Genomic DNA, 17,143 nt, shown 5'->3' on the forward strand with positions numbered 1-17,143 from the left:
ACCAGTGGGCGGCAAACTCAATGCCAGGATCCAGGAACCCGCTGCTGCCACAGTCCTTGCGCAAAGGATGCTGTAAGGGCACCTGGGCAGTCTGATCATCGCTCAGAAGAAGGGGGAGCTGGGCCGTGCCAGCCGCCCCTGCCTTGCTAGGAGCCGTGGTAAGTGTGGCGAGTGCACAAACAACAGGGTTTCCTGTGACCTAAGTGGTGTGAGGTGAGTTTTGGCTCAGTGCAGCACGATACGGCAGCCCAGCTCCCTCCCGTCAGTGATGTGGACTGATCCGTGGAGATGAGATACTCGTCCACCCACATCCATCCCTCCCTGGCTGTCTGGGCTGCTGGGACGAAATAACAACGACCGAATGGCGTATAAACAGCAGGGATTTACTGTTGGCAGCTCTGGAGGCCGGAAATCCAAGATCAGGGTGCCAGCACGGGCAGGGGCAGGCCCTCTTCCGGGCACAGACACTTTGTAACCTCACAGGGTGGAAGGCGCCAGGGGGCTCTGTGGGGCCTCTTGTGGAGGGCACTCATCCCACTCACGAGGACCCCACCCTCATGCCCTAATCACCCCCTAAGCCCCCACCTCCTAATGCCCTCACCTTTGGGGGACAGGGGTCCAAGGTATGAACTGGGGGGGTCCAACATTCAGACCACAGCCCCCTCCGCATCCCGGACCCAGCCAGCCGGCCCATCTCACAGGGCACCTGCTAAACCACCATAAGAAGTCACGAGATGAGGCCTGACAAGCAAGCAAGCTCACGGAGCGTGGGGGGAGCCGGGCGACAGGCACACAGGCTCGCTTGACTATCTGTCCGCTTCTGTGTCTTTGCTTTGAAAATGTCCACAACCAGAGGCTACATAGAGAGAGAAGGTGTGAAGCGTGCGCGTGCACGCGCGGGGAGGGGGTGTTCAGGGCGGCGGCCACACCGCAGCAGCTCACGCGTGAACTCTTGCCCAGCTCCTCGGCGCTGGCCCCGGGCCCGGAGGGGCTCCAGAGCCCGGCGCGGTCGGGACGGGAGCTCAGAGCCGTGCCAAGCGGCACTGGACTGTTTGCACCAGGATTCAGAGCAAGAGACACTTCCAGGGTGACCACCGGCCCAGCGCTGCTTATCAGGCAACAAGCCCCACGCAGCAGGTGATGCGGAAGGCGCAGGGGTCGAGTGTGGAGGATGAAGAGCGTGCAAGGCCCGGGGACCTGCCTGCGGGAGGGACAGCAGCGAGGCCGTGCACGCAGGCCCCCCGCCCCCCGCCCCCCGCCGGGCCGGCTGCCCGCAGCACCGCTGCTATGTCGCACGCATTCCAGCCCCCGAGGTCTCGGCTCTCCGAGGCGGCCACCACGCCGTCTTACATCGCCCAGTGCTTCACACGGCAAGCTCGCTCGGCACGCTCAGGTTCTTCACGCACCCGTGTCTCTGCAATCCTAACGTCTACCGTCCAATCCAAGCCCCACGCGACACCACCTCGTGTGCTCAATGATTTAATTTAAGAAACTTGGTGCAGTCATGAACATTTCCCTACATTCGGATCTCCAAAACTTTGAGTAACGTGTAGCACAGCCCTCTACCTCTTTGTCGTGAGTGGAGAGAAACAGCTAAGACAACCATGGCTGAGTTATGTTCTAAGCTTGAAGGAAAATCTGCTCTCACCTGGGCCAGCGGCCCGGGGCCCGGTGAGGCTGGCCGGTCCACCCTGGGACGACAGCCAGCAGAGGCTCTAGAGCTTTCTGAAGATGGAGCACCAGAGCACCGCCTCGGGCAGGGAGCCAGGCCGCTCTCGGGGTGGGGGGGAGGGTGTCCCCGCCCAGTGCACGTCCAGGCCCCCAGCATCTGGCGGCAGCCTGCGCTCTTGCAACGGAAGTCAGGGCACAGCCTCCCGGTGTGACCCTGCTGCGGGCCTAAGAACACGCTCTCACCCTGCTTGACTAAAAAAGCCCCTTTCGACGCATAACCCTCCCTGACTCATCCAGAAAAATCCTCCTTCTCTGGGTTGGGGACGTCTGCTTTGGGACAGGTCTAAAGTTTGCTGTTCTTCTGAAACTGGGCCACGAGGCTGAGGACCTGCTCGGAAGCTTTGATGTTCTTGGAGCAGAGGTAGTTGGTGCTGTTGGTGGCTGTGTCCCCCGGGTAGTACCGGTAGTTGACCATCAGGCCGCAGGAGCTGGTGATGCCCTTGAGGCTCACGTCGGCCATCCAGTTGATGCGCCATATCACGGCCCCATTCTGCAGGTGGAAGTTTGCCACAGGGTTCAGGGCAAAGCCCCGATGCTTCTCTCCGTACAGGTACCAGGCACAGAGCCGCAGCAAGGGGGCCTGGAGCGCCCTGACCAGCTTTTCAGACTTCACCCACTCACTGCTGCTGAGAAAGACCTTGAGGGTCTCATTGATGGGACCGCCTGTGATCTCAGAGATTTCTTTACATTCCGAATCTGTAAAGAGTTCATTCCTCCCGTGTTCCTTTGCTTGTGCGTTCAGGAGTCCCAGAAGCCACTTGGTGAATCCAGGTATAGGAGACAGACTTGAAAATGTCCCAAGACGAGGAAACTCTTTCTGTAAGGCATGGTTGGTTGGGAAAGGAAGGTGGAGAAAACACACATACAAAATTCAGCTGGTATGTCACAGAAGCAGAAACACCCCTCCATTTATCATTTAGGCCTCATTAAGCCCTGCACGCTGCTGTGTGGTTTACATCATGGTATTTGATGTGCGTTCATTCTCTCCTTTCAAGGCACGTTTACTAAGAACCTGACATATGCTAGGGCCCGGCGGCATCCTGAGTCCCCAAGGTGAGCCTGTCTGAAGGCCTTCTCTGTCTGCACTATCACAGTGGTAAGTCAGGGGCTGGACCGAAATGAGCAGCGGGGGCTGCAGTGACGTGGGGCTTGATTCGCAGTCTTCTGACCATAGCTCCTGTGTGGCACACCTCCCAGGGACTTCTCTGCGGCCACAGAGCCTGGCTTGGCACTTGGCACGCAAGTACCAGATGGCTGTGTCTCGAGTGGGAAAGCGCTGGCCCGAGATCCCACAGTGCGTGCAAGGATGGGCGAGAAGGGGGGGCCATGGCTGCTTCTCCGTATCAGACGGTACCATTCATGGTCAAATGACAGATCTCAAGGACCATTTTGTAAAAACCTAGAATTTTCTGATTAAAAATGTACTATGTGCTCATTACAGAAGAATTTTTTTTTTTTTTTTAACTTACGTTGAAAACAAACCAACAAACCTACCACACTCCAGGACTCTGAATAGCTACTCTCCAGGTCTGATAAAGTGTAATTCCTCCTGGTCTTTCTCCAGGCAGTTTTTCCCTGAGTGAGATGTTATTTTATGCCCCTGCTTTATGAACCTGGATCGTGAGCATTTTCTTGTTTCCCATTCAAAATTCAAAAACATAACTTTAACAACAGAGTAATATTAAAAGATAAGACTATAGCATGATTTTCCTAACCACGTTCTTTTCAACGGGCATTTCGGGCGGCTCTCTATAAAAAGGTCTGCTTTTATAAACCGTGATGCACACGCTGGTGCAGGACAGTGATAGGGCTTTTTTCGGGTTCTCCTGGTGACTATCAGGCTCACAGCCGAGCATGGGACCAGAGACCCTCCCTCCCCCAGGATGGCTACTTGGCGGAGGGGCCGACTCTGACCCAACCGGAAGTAGAGTCTGCGGGTGAATTACCCAGAACCCCAGATTCTGCTCTTCTTCTGATGGCCTTTCTCACCCCGATACACCCCCTGCTCTCTCTCCTTGCTCCATTCATCAACACCGTCAGCAAAAAAGAAGGAAAGAAAAAGAAACTTATATTAATTAGATGGGGCTCCTATCGTCTCTGGGGAAAAGGTGGCAAGAGAGTGATTTTAATGAAGCTGATATCCAACTGAATCCTGAGTTCTCAGATTTAAGATTGATTATGAATTTAACACAAAGCACGGCAGTATTTTAATTCCATTCTGTCATTCTCCATGGAAGGGCTTCTGCTGCGGGTGCTGTGCTGAAATCACCCAAAGCAGAGAGCACCGCTCTCAGAACCAATTATTAGCAATCTAATTATTTTACCTAATAATTAGATTCTGCTCACTACAGTTCACTCAAGCCCCTTATGAGATCGTTTCAGAAAGCTAGACCTAGACTGAATGTGAACAATTCTGTTGTAGGATGGTGAAGCGTTTTTCCCAGGGCAACAGAGGGAAGTTATTAAAAAACAACAACAACAAAAAGGCCAGCGTGTTTACCTTCGAGGTGCCTGGTCTAACCTCGACACTCCCTCAGGGCTATTGAGAAAGCCCACACTGAGGGGGTGTCGGGGCCAGAGCCTGGAGGGTGTGGGGGCCGGTCAGGCACGGCCAGGACGACCACAAAGTGTGTCATCCAAACTGGGACATGGGAGTGAAGGGGCTGGTGGTTATGAAGCCGGGGTAGCACACGCAAGCCAGGAGAGGCCCCGGCCACAGGGCGGATGGTTTCCCGGGGGGGCTGATGTCCTCGGAAGACATCTGAGAAGCGAGGTTCCAGATGCCCCTCTCTCGGCACTGCTTACTTCTCCCGAGTCGTCCTGGGGCACCTGGGACGTGCCAAGGGGCATCTGGCTCTTTCCCACTCCCCCCACCCCCTCTAGGTCCTCTCGTCTCACACCCAGAGGCCCTGTGCCGTGCCCACCTGCAGCTCCTTGAGCACTCGCTTGACCAGGACGGTGCCCAGCTCCACCCCCTGCAGTCCTGGCTGCGTCAGGCTGATGGAGTAGAAGATGGCCGCCGAGATCTTGCTCCTCTCCTCCGTCTCCGAAGGGGGGCACTCCTTCACTATGGCCTGGAAGACACGATGATGGTGGGCCTGGGCCCCTTGCTTCCCGTGCCTGCCCTACCTCCTGGGCCAGGAGAAGCCAGGGAGGGCGGGAGCCGGGAGACCCTAGCGCCTGTTCACGACGAGGCTCTGGAGGCCAAAGGCCTGTTCTGACTGGAAATCTCCCCGAGGCAGCACCTGCGTGGCCTCCCTGGGCTGTTTGTTGCACGGGTAGTATTTCAGTCCCTCTGAGCTTCTCCGGAAACAACGGGAGTCCCCTTTACCTTTTCTTTTCCAGGCCTCTGTGCTGTGGGAGCCAGAGATGACTCTCCTCCCCACCCACGCTGGCACCCAGACCTAACCCATCCGCCTCACCTCCGTTCCCCGGCTGCCCCGTGCAGGCCTGCTGGCTGTAGCCCGTAGTTGTTCTTGTTCCTTCTCTCCGAGCTCTAGGCTTTTGGATTTCTCAATAGGCCATACATGCTCCTATACAGTTTTTCTCTGAGGAAATGTACTTTTCTCTGTACCTTTTTGATTTTGTGCTACATCCTTGTTTTTCCCCAGGGAGAACACCCACACCCACACCCACTCACGAAGTGACCTAGGAAAGACTCTGTAGGAAAGTCCCTTTGCCAGGGCTGATCTTATTAGCCCTGAGTTCTGAATGCAGGGATTTCTGAACCTTCCCATCCGAAGGTCGCCTGACCACTGGAAGAGCAGGTGGTTACCTGCAGTTTGCTTCAACGCACGTACACCAGCTTGCTTCTCCAGAACACATTTAAGCTACCCTAACTGCCACCAGCTACATCTGACTCTTGCAGTAGGGGTGGTTTGGCCCAGAGCCCCGATGAGGCCTGGGAGTCCCCAAGCTTTCTGAAATTGAGTGCGGGACGTGTGAGTCTGCGCATGTCCCCCAGGGGAAAATGACCTCCAGCTTTCATTTCATCCCCTTCAGATGCTCAAAGGGTCTTTCCTGTGACTCCTGAAAAATTAAGAACTACTGTCATAGGAAAGTGGGGTGGATGGTGGCACAGAGGGAGGGACACCCCCAGGGCGGTGCCACACCCTCTCCTGGGGCTGGACTCTGAGGGAGGGCTCCCAGCTGTCAGGGTCAGGGCGCACCTCAGCCTTGGGCTTGGTCTTCACCTTATGGGGTTACCTTTTTGTCCTTCCCGAACTCTGTAGGTTATCTTGCGTTCCCTATTCAAAAAGTTCCAGCAAATCTTTTTTTAAAGTGCTCAAAATACAAATGAATCCTTCTTTGATTATACAAGTGAGACGTGCACAATGTCAAAGAGGGAGCAAGAAGTAAATGCATAAGGAAGGAATCACAAGTTACTCCAAAACCTAATGCCAAGTCCTGCTGTTAACCTTGGGGTGAATGCCTTCCAGTCTGACTAGCTAAAGGTATGTACACACTTAAATACACACACACACACACACACACACACCCTGCACACAACCCCCTCCCCCCTCACCTGCTCCCATATGCCCCGATCTCCACACAAAAGGCATTGCCCTGAAGGCTGGTGTGTGGGCTGGGTTGGAATCCTGTCTCATCCTTACCGGTTCTGGGATCGTGGGCACATCACTGAAGTTCCCCTTCTCACACCCACCGAGGACAGTATTAGCGGGAGTGGCACCTAACCCACATGGTGCTGAGCAGTGACGCAGGGAATGTGCTTGAGGGGCCGACGGGCACTGAGCAAACGCTCAACCAATATACATGTAAGTAAGAGCACGCTACACATGCTAGGCCGGGGCCTGAATTTTACTCAAGAGTAAGTCAAGGCCGGCTCTCCGCGTCAAAACCGTAGCAGTAAATTCCCATTTAAATACACGCCTGGAGATCCTGGGTGTGAGGATGTAACAGAGGTATATGCCTTCGTGTCTTTGCTGCGTTCTCTATGGTGGGCAGTCGGGCCACCATGTCCAGCCTTCCCAAACTACACGATGCCCTGATGAGCCACCGTCCGCACTCTTAGGTCTGAGCAGGTCCCAGGGATGAATCCCTCAGAGTGGAAACTGTAGGTGGAAAAGAACGCCCGTTCTCCATTTTCATAGATCCCGCCGCCTGGCCTGTAGAGAGGACTGCCGGCTCCCTCAGACACGAAAGCCTTCAGGGCATTCCTCCCTGGTGGGCAAGAACACCTGCCCAGTTGCCCTGCTTGATTTCTCCGCCTTCTGATACTAGGAAACGCTGCCTGCGAGCCCATCCCGGTATCCGTTCTCATCTTTCCAGCTTCCTAACCGGCCATTCCGGATCCAAGCCCGAAGTGACCCGGGTGTCTCGGCTCCCCTCACTGCCCTTCCCTTCCTCGGAGTCTGCCCCCATCCCTAGCCCCACAATGGTTCTTCTTCTGCAGCAGTGTCCCCATCCCTGCACCTGCAGGAAGGATGGGGACTTTCTTGTCAACTCCGCAGGAGGCAGGGCCCATCACCACGGGCCTGTCCCCTCGGCTCCCTGGGCAGAGCGCTGGGCCCGCAGTAGGCACAAGGCACACAGTCTAGTTTTCAAGTTTTTAGTCATGGATCTTTTATGCCTGCCTACAGGCACTGAACGAACGCTCAACTGTGGAAGCGAGTGCCCTCCCTTCCTTACCCCCGTCTCCACTCAAAGTCAATTCCCGCAGAGGAGTGCCGTCCTCAGTCCGTAACTCTGTCTAGTACGGGTCTACACCCTGTGGCTACAGATCTGGAGATTTCTTCTCTAGCCAATTCAGAACACGAATGCCTCAAGCAACCCACTTCATAAAGGGGGGTAAAATCAGGTTTTAGAAAAATGTACGGGGCCCTGTGGGACGCCTGCGTGGTTCTGCCACGGCCGTGCAGGTACCTGGATGTTGCTGGAAATCTCGCCGGTCAGTGCCACATGCAACACGACCAGGGGCTCCTCGGGGGCTGCACAGTGAGAAAAGAAGTAACATCTCCTGTAAGGCCCGACGCGTCGCTTCATGTCCATCCAATTTTTCACAGGATGCACGGCCTCAGACCTGAGCAGAGAATTAGAAATAAGACAGTCGAACAATCTACAAGTTAAATAACCATTGCTGATCCCGATTCATATTACAACTTCAGGAGAATTCAAAGAAAATCGTTTTAATATGGAACAGCACTGACTGAGAGGAACTCCAACTAATGATCATTTTACACACCAAATTGTCCTCTAATTCTTAATACCTGGTCTTAAGACTAGTTTGCAGGGCCCTTGGGAAGCAGTTGTGCTGCAATTTTATTTATTTATCTATTTATTTTTAAAAAAAGATTCTATCTATTCATTTATTTGAGAGAGAGAGAGAATCCGAAGCAGACTCCTTGCTGAGCACGGAGCCCAGCTCGGGGCTCGATCTCATGACCCTGAGATTGTGACCTGGTTCCATTTGTCTAGTGACCTCCTCCAACCACTATATTGTTGGTTGTTGTGAAATGGCAGCCCCTGGAATTTGTCATGCTTCCGAGTGCAACCTTTGGCAAGCCTTAGCTTCCTTAAGACGGCATGGAGCATGGAGACCCTGAGATGGAAAGAGCTTCTCCTGTCCAAGGGCCATTGTGATATGCCAGCTGGGGCCTCTCCATGCCCCGGGCACGCTCGCATCGTGCACCATATGGCCCACTCCGAGATTCACCCAAGGGAGAAGTTTGCCCCATTAGGGGAGATCCTAAAGTCCAGGGAAGTCCTGCGGCTCTGACACTGGGGCCTGCAGGAAACCCAAGGACATCAAGGGGACCCCGCGTGCGGGCCTGCGGGCAGAATGGCCGGTGCCCACCTGTGATCTCGACATCGCCGGCTAGGACAGCCACACCACTTGCGAAAACTGTGCTTGGAACCGAGCGCCTGTGTGGGTGGAGACTGGCTTTCAGCTAACATTAAGGCAAAGTGAAAACCTTAATACTCACTCGCTGATTTTCTGCAGCACCTCACAGGGCGAGTGCCAGGTGACCCGCTCTAGGCTCAGGAAGCCGGAGGAGAACCACTCGGAGAGCATACCCTTCAGCACTCCGTTCATCTCCTGCAAGGGAGAACACAGTGCTAGCTGCCGGGGCCGGGAGAGCACACGCACCCCTGCCTCGTCGCGAGCCGGCACCGCGGATGAAGCGGGACACAAAAGCCCCCTGCACGGGGCTTCGCCAACCAGCTTCTCTGCAGGACCCACCCCGACCAGGCGCTCGGCACCCAGCTCTCTGCTTAGCCTCTGCGACCCCGGTCAGAAAGGGGCCTCAAGGGGAGCGTTCGATGGGAGCTAAGCTGCCCCAAGCAAATGGTATGTTGGGATGTGCTGACTGCAGTGAACACAACCGAAACGTGAGGTTGACAGAGCAAAGGATGGTGCATCACGCAGGGCGCGCTAATGCAGGCGGCGTGGGACTCGAGTCCCCACGCTCTTGGGAACACTCTGGGACGCACCGAGGTATCGCCCCTTGTTTCCCGAGAGAAACAAGTGCAGGGGCCGGGCACCACAGTCGGCAGCTCCACATGTCGTATCTGAACATCTCTGAAGTCGACATGCATCTTTCACGTGACGGCGGGTCACCCTCGTGGTGGGGGAGCGGTTTTTCCTACTTCCGTGGGACATAAAATAATCGCGTGTTTGGCGATTAGTGCATTTAGATTTGATGAAATTATTCTAATTTCACTTCACTTATTTGTATCTGATCTACGTGAGTCAACTTCACCTTTCAAACAAGAATGGCACTAGGTGTGTAGGAAAGGAGGGGACACAGGGGCAGACCTGGCTCAGGGTAGCCTCCTGTGACTCGCTGAACATGGGACAGCAGTAGGCTTCCTGACAGCCAGAGCAAGAGGACGCCCAGGGCAGCAGAAGTGGCTTGTTTGTTCCTCAACATCTGCCTCCCTTTCTTCCAAATGCACAGAAGCCTTATGCTTTAGGTAGGTGCATGGCTGTCCAGATTTAAGATTGCACTGCAGCTAGTGGTGGTCATATGACTGACTTCTGGCCAGATGTAAACAGAAGTGTCCTGGAGCAGCTCTGGGGAACCTTAAAGAATGGCAAGAGTATGCCCTTTGCCCATCTTTTCTTTGTTGCTCCCCCTGCAGGCTGGAAGATGATGTGATGGCCAGAGCTGCAGCAGCCATCTTGGGACATGAGGTAACTCTGGGGATTAAGGTTTTTAGGGGAGATCCAAATGGAAGTCTGGGTCAACTGAAGGCATCACAGAACAGAATCATCCCTGGGGTGTCTACCTCCAGACTTTTAGGTTAGAGACAAACTTCTCTCTTATTCAAACCACTATTATTTTGGGTCTCTGTTACTCATAGATGAACTATGTATTAACAGATACACTGATTACTGAGTAATAATAAATATCTCAGCACATTTGGTACAGAATTGACAAAGAGCTGTAATTGCAAAAGCTGTAAAAACGTTATAGGACCACTTCACATTTTATTCCCTGGTAAAAGGTGGAAGGATTCACAATGTTGTCACTTGAGGACAAGGTGCAAGGAAGTATAGGATTGGTGGCTCAGAAAAGGTTTCAGAATGAAGTGAGATTCATCTTTAAATATTTAAGGCCTGGGGCACAGAACCAGCCACAAATTTGTTCTGTGTGACCCTATGGGGGAGAGGAGGGAGGTAAATCTTGGACCAACAGGGGGAAATCATGGACCAAGTTAGACGTGGATTGAATTTAATATAAAAGAAGGCTTGAATAGGTAGATTGACTACAGACGCCATCCTGGATGGCCCTCACCATAGGTGGGCACCGAGCGCTGGGTCGATGAGGATTTGGTGGAGCTGTTTTAAGGATTTACGGGTTGGACCAGATGCCCTTTACAATGCCTTTTAATTCTCAATTCCATAACCTGGTCTTCTTCGCTCAGCTCTATGCTCACGGTGAGGGCAGAGGTTATTTCAAATTTACTCCTCTGGTGCCCAAAGAATTCAGGGTGGGGGTCTCCCATGTGGAAGACGGTTTGCAGACTGATGTCAAATGAAAGAGAAAGACCGGAGAATGGGGAGGAGGCAATGGCAGGATGGGAGAAGAGAGGCCATCGGCCAGGCAGTGCACAAAGGTTGCTTATAAAATACTGCCTTGGGCCACAACGGTTCTTAATCTTCCTGGGGTCCTCATGCCCTCCTGAGCACGTGCTAAAAACCAGGGACCTGCTCCCCAGGAAAACGCAAACACATGAGCCAATTTCTGCACATAATTTCCTGGGATTCGTGGAGCCCTCTGAAACTCACCGATGGCTCATCTCCTGGGGTTCGTGGACTCCAGGTTAGGAACCTGTGCGCTGCAGGGTTAGGACTGGATTAGCCAAGCTCCATGTGGGGAGGGCTGGTGCCTCTTCCACATTCATGACAGGAGCATGCGGGAGGTACCTAGTTCCAGTATCAATTCAGGATTAATGATGAAAGAAACGGTTTGGCCGGTGAGAGCTCCCCCTCCAAGGTCTCTTGGTTCTATTTCGGGCTACTGACGGCTGTGAAATGTGACCCTGCCACATGAGATCTGGGAATCTAGGTGAAAGGGCACAAGTCCCCAGGCTCGGTGCTCACGCGGCACAGCTGTTTGGGCCGGATCGCAGGCGACAGGAGGGGAAGACACTGCCTCTGCTTTATGCGCATCAGTTCTGCCATCGATCCCAGACTCACACACACAACTGCCGGGGCTGCCAATCAACCTGGACTCGGCTTTCCACACCTGCCCACTGTGGTCATCTTGGAGGACACTGTGCAGAAGGCCAATCAAACTCCCCTTTGGGCAGAGTTTGCTGAAGTTGTTGGCTATCAAGATCTCCCCATGTTTGGAATGTGGAGCAAAGTTAGTTTCCATTGCTCAGAAGCCCTGAGCTGGGACAAGGAGCTCGAAGCACTGGACAGGGTCCCGGAGGCACAGCTAAGACATTCTAGGTACGATTCCCACTGGTGGAAGCTGCTGTCCCTCTGGGGCACTGGGGCATCCCTGCCAAACTGCAGATAAGGTCCTTTTTGGTCTAGCTAAGCACAGAGTTTAGTAGAACCAACAAGGACCACTACGTTCACTGCAAAGCAGGACAAGCCATCAAAAGAGGTCGTACAACAAAGCATCCAGTGTGGCTGGACCTCGAGACAGTAGGGACGCCGGCCAGTCAGCTGCGAGTTTAGTCCCCTCTCTGCTGGACCCCGTGCTTCTGTCAAGGCCCGCACACCTCTCATCTCACTGGAATTTCTATGTTCCAACTGCCATCAAGAAACCCTTCCACTTTCTAAATGCCAGCTTCCCTCTGGTGCCCACAAGCCACTGAACAGAGCTCGGACCTCCTAGAATGGGAACTCAAGTCAGCTTCGTGGGGGATTTTCTCTCTAAGAAACTTAACTCCTCAACCCAAGTCGGCCTCTGGAGAAAAACAGAAAGCCTCTAACCCCCCCCCCCACCACAGCATACACCCCTATTTCCAGTAATCACAACCTGGACTGTGAGGAACTGTACCCTCGTTTGTGAATCTGATTTTGAGCCAAGCTTCACAGTAACCCTCAGAGCACTTCTTAGAAGGGGGAAGCAGGCTGACCTTGAGCATACCAACCGCCAGCAGAATCTCTCATCTCAGTGCACAGCCGATGGGCCCAGGGGTTAAAGGACCTGGATAAAATCATGCCTTTAATCAGCAGAGGGCACAGACAGTCTTGAGAGCCGGCCTCTTCCATCTCCACACAGTGCTTCCTCCACAGTCCCCACTGCCCCATGAAAGACACCCCAGCAGCTTCCTTTTTGGCCTCATACTTGCCCGTTACTCTAAAAATGCCATTGCACCCTATAGGATTCAGTAAACAAGAACCTGTCGTGGTCCCGCAGTGGACTGAGCGTATTCTGGGGTGAACGCCCAGGGCCAAACCTACAGCAGCCCTCATGCAAACCAGCGCGTGTCCATGTGACTTCGTCCAGCAAGTCCGGAGGTGAGCAGGTGTGGAAGAGTGACAGAGCCGGGACACGGTGCCATGTGCACGCAGGGAGGGGCACTCAGATCGGAAGCGACACGGAGTGAGCTCCCTGCTCCCCCAGCATCACAGGGCACCATGGGTCACTGGGCGTTTGGGACTCCTGCTCTAAAGATTTATGTGCCAAACTTCCAGTGGTTTCTAACACTGAATTCCTCAGAGCAAAAGGTTCTAGCTTTGTCGTCTCTTTAACCTGGATGCAAAATCCAGAACGATGTAGAAGAAACGGAAATCAAAGTGGATTGCACACATTATGTGATCCTAGCGATAGATTACAAAATTGGATCCCAGGGACAATTTCTATGGATTAAAAAAAACTATTCTCTGAAGGATTTAAATGATAGGAATTAAAAAAGTGCTAAGTGACCACGTAAAGCAAAGAAGAAGGGAATGGACGGATTTAGCTCTAATAGTTACATGCACTGGATAGAAGGACAAGAACTCCAGGTAGAGAAACGCCAAGAGGTGTGACTAAGTGACTAGAAAAGGCTTCTTGCCTTTGTCTGGGACACCCGCAGAGGCAAAGGTCAGGCTATTGTTACTCATCCTCTGTTCAAGAAATACCTTTACTCCACATGACCTTCTGCCTGTTGGTACAAAAGGTTTCTTCGTGTGTGGACTACCTTGGTTACAAAAACAAGGGAACCCTGAACAGCTGAGGACCTGGCTCAGGATCTCCCCAGAGCAAGCCCCTCGGGCGCCCAGATCAAGTCTCAATGTCACAGCTTTCAGCTGCCACGCGCCTTCTCACCTGAATGATAACCCAAGTTTTCTTGCGTGGGGAACAGCAAGGGGATGGACGCATTCGGTAACCTCTCACGAATTGGAGGATTTAGAACTGGATGGGACCTTAGACATCACTGGGGCCAACACGCTGAAATCTGCCAAGGGCTGGCCAAATGTCTGACGTGACACCTCTGCTGGCCATGCAGAAACCTTCCCAGCCCTCTGGGCTTCCCTCCGGGCTCAGACCTCTGAGTGCAGCAGGGTGACGTCAAGACAAACGGAAGTGATCAGTGTGTCAACTCCGTCTTGTGGCGGGGCACCCCAGACTCTCATCTCATGCATCATTCACCATTTTGCTACGCAAGACTTTTAAAACAAGGTTCTCAGTTTTCAAGGGGCTGATCATCTAGTTGGAGTTGGTGGGGGGGGGGGGGGCCTGGTGGAATAATACATTTCAAATGCTAAATTCTAATGTTAAGGAATAAGATCCAAGCAAATAATATAATAATACATGCACAAATAATACATGCCATGAAGCTCAAAACTGGGGGAGGCCACCTTGAACTGGAGTGCTGGAAACGCTGAGTGATGAGCAGCTCCTACTCTAACGGGCTTCCCAAGCAAGAATCACGTAGTAATGTGGGGTCGGCTCTTTCCATCAAAGGGGGGTCTGTGGAGAGGAGCGAGTAATGGGTGGGAAAGCTGGAAATGTCCGCAGTAGTTTGCTGTGCACCAAGAAAGCCAAAGGAAAGACATTACACGTTGATCCTTCTGGCCACGGCAGGATTGCTGATTTTGCAACAGGGAACAATGACCAGTGGCTCCAGAGAAAGATGAGTACTGATGTTACCGGTGAGATGGAAGCTTGTACACTTACTCCTGGAAAAAGTAAATACACTCACAACTAGAGAACATTAAACTCCCCATTAGGTGAAACTAAGTAAAAAACAAAGCCATTAATTAACTGGGTTGTTTTATCTTGTCCTTGATTTTGCAGAAAAAGGCAAATTCTAAGAAAACCAAATCCCTTTTAGATCCAGTAAAGTCATCGGCTCCGAGAATCAACGTGTAGCGACAAAGTACATAATTCTGGAGTCAAGACTGGGCTTGAATTCCAGCTCAGCACTCTGGGCATTGCACTTGACCATGAAGAGCTTTAATCTCCTCATCTGTACAACAGGTCCCTATGGCTTGCTGAGAATGAGATGAGCCAGTGTGCGAAAAGCACCTACCAGTCACTATGCCTGCTATTAACTCTTCCCATACTAGACTAGAATGGAAGCTCTTGAGCAAGTGACCTGAGCACCAGGAGCATGCCTGGTATAAGATAAACACCCAATGGTCACGTGTTGGGTGGAAGGATGGAGAGAAAGGTGGATTATTTCATTCTGGGACAGGTGACATTCTACCTAATTCTCCAGTTTTCTATGTAATAAAAATCAAGCTACAGAAGGACCACCATGAAGTACTGGTCCCTGTTTCAAGAAAAAACAAAAAACAAAGAAAACCCAACACCTGTGCTTGGATTGAAGACTTAACCCAGGCAGATGGGAACGCACACAGTGTGTAGAACATGAAGTCCCAGCCATTCAGGCTGGGCTTGAGTCAGAAATGTGATCAATTCAAATCGTGGCCCTAGATTAACATTTAGCATTATAAATTAACCAGCCATCATGAGTAATCAATCACAGCACTGTTATCACTGAGATTAACCCCATTTTTCACTATCCCCAGTGTTTATGCATCTGAGGCCAAATAGTCAAGAAAGATGAAGTCTCTCATAAACACCATAACTCACACCGCATGATGTAGTTATAAAGCATGGTGCAAAGAACCCCAGATTGAGGTTTGGGTAGATGATTGAAGACATACCTATTTGCTTTGAGTCCTTGGTCAAGTCTCCTGACCTCAGTAGGTTTCCTTAACCCACCTGAGAATGAGGACACGAACATGAAAATGATCATGCCAGTGTTAGCGTTCTTAAACGAATTAGGACATAATCGTTCAACTGCTCAATTTTTTAAAGCCAACTGCACCCAAAGAAGTTCTCAATGTCAGAAGCTTCCTGAAACATTCACATCATTTTTTGTCCACTAAAAGGGCAGGCTAGTGGCCCCTTCATATTTAATACCAAGAATAGAAGAGGACTACATTCAACTGTCAGCAATCTTTCAAGTCGTCCTTATTTAAATCCTGAAGTATTTACTTGCACCTAACATGAGCTCACTGAGCTAAGCACCTGATTACTCAAGTACTCAGCTTGGAATCATCGCATTTCAGGGCTGAACTCAGGAAAGTGCAACGCCCTGCACAGTCATGAGGCAGAGACCAGAGTCCTCACCCCTGGGCATTCTGCAGGGCTTCTTAGACCAGGGCTTACACACAGTGGGTGTGCAACTAACTTTTGCTGACATCATCCAGGTTTTTGGAGGCTACGTGATGCTCCGTTGCGTACTCGTTCAAGAATACCACACAGAGGCAACTCAGCTAAAGTAATAAAAAAAGAGACTTCGTGGAACACACTTAACCACGACGGAGGCGTTGACAGTCACGTTAAAGGCGGGCGGTGCCGAGTTTCTCGTAAGCACTACACAGTAAACCCTGGAGCAAGGCAAGGATTCAGAACGCCTGGGGAGGAAGAGGACGGGGTGCGGGGGACAGTAACCGGGGGCAAAGCGCGCGCGGCTTCAGGCTGGGGAAGGTGAGTGTTTGGGGCTCGAGGGGCAGGTACCGGGAGGACCGCCAGGAGCTCGCGTCCCTGGTGCAAGGCGGGGGCCCAGGCGGGGCCTTACCCGGACGTGCGGCCCCTCCACCAACTTGAGGGCCTGCGCCTCGAGCAGGTCGGCCCGCAGCCGCACCAGGAAGCGCACGCCGCCGTCCAGCTTGCTGATGTGGTGGAAGAGGCCGCGATAGCGCGGCACCAGCGCGTAGCGCAGCCGGTCCTCCGCCTGCAGCAGCACGGCCGCCTCCCGCGGCTGCTCGCGCAGCTGGAGCACGCCGGCGCTCTGCTCGGCCACCTGGCCGTGGTCCACGCCGAAGCCCCGCGCCAGGCGGCTCAGCAGCTCGGCGCGCTCGGCCGCCTCGGCCAGGCCGCCGTAGAAGCTCACGAAGTCGGCGCACTGGCCCTCGGCCGGCGCCGGCGTCTTCTCGCGCAGCTCATAGGCCGGCGTGGCGGGCACCGCGCGGCGCAGCAGCTCGTCCATGGCCCGTTCCAGGGCGCCCGCCGCCGCCGCCGCCGCCCCGCTCGACAGCCGGGGTCCGACCGGCCGCGGCGGCCGCGGGCAGAGCCGCAAGCGGAAGAGGCGCCGCGCCGTCAGGGCTGGCCCCACGCCTCGCATGGCACCGAGCGGCCGCGGCTCGGGGGACGCCGGCGCCGCGGGGCTTCCGGCTTCCGGCGCGCGCCGGCCTCATTAGTCGAGGCCGAGGGGGCGGGTGGAACGGTGGCCAATCGGGAGGCGGGGCGGGGCCGGGGCGGGGCCGGGGCGGAGCGCGGCGCGGGGCCAAGTGAGGCCAAAGGCCACTGCGCTGGGGGGATGCGGGCGGGGCGGGGTTGCGGGCGTGCGCTGCGACCTGGCCACCCAAAGTCACCGTTTCGGTCGCCACCCTCTTGCCCCAGCGCGTACGTGCCCCCCCTGCCCCGGACGCGAGCTCTGCTACCGCGAGCTGCATCCGAGTCACCTGGGGGAACGTGCTACGCCT

General features: G+C 53.7%; 1 protein-coding gene across 1 annotated transcript; it reads right to left on the reverse strand.

Moving 5' to 3' along the window:
• Positions 1–1,463: 1,463 nt before the first annotated feature.
• MLYCD (malonyl-CoA decarboxylase) lies at positions 1,464–16,818 on the reverse strand. Its single transcript, XM_045890664.2, has 5 exons — positions 16,237–16,818; positions 8,676–8,788; positions 7,615–7,771; positions 4,656–4,805; positions 1,464–2,548 (listed from the first exon to the last, which is right to left on the reverse strand). The coding sequence occupies exons 1-5, from the start codon at positions 16,780–16,782 to the stop codon at positions 2,015–2,017; spliced, it is 1,500 nt and encodes a 499-aa protein (XP_045746620.1). The 5' UTR covers positions 16,783–16,818; the 3' UTR covers positions 1,464–2,014.
• Between the last annotated feature and the right edge of the window lie 325 nt (positions 16,819–17,143).

Source organism: Mirounga angustirostris, unplaced genomic scaffold, assembly GCF_029215605.1.
Source record: "Mirounga angustirostris isolate CCGP_5_RB_7025 unplaced genomic scaffold, mMirAng1.0.hap1 SCAF_16, whole genome shotgun sequence".
Classification (NCBI taxonomy): domain Eukaryota; kingdom Metazoa; phylum Chordata; class Mammalia; order Carnivora; family Phocidae; genus Mirounga; species Mirounga angustirostris.

What these genes read in the sequence shown, in the direction of transcription:
- MLYCD (XM_045890664.2), bottom strand. Translation starts at nt 16,782, where the DNA reads ATGCGAGGCGTGGGGCCAGCCCTGACGGCGCGGCGCCTCTTCCGCTTG. An exon ending in TGGAGGGGCCGCACGTCCGG is followed by an intron (nt 8,789 to 16,236) that starts GTAAGGCCCCGC and finishes TCTCCCTTGCAG; the next exon opens with GAGATGAACGGAGTGCTGAA. An exon ending in GTGCTGCAGAAAATCAGCGA is followed by an intron (nt 7,772 to 8,675) that starts GTGAGTATTAAG and finishes TTCTCTGCTCAG; the next exon opens with GTCTGAGGCCGTGCATCCTG.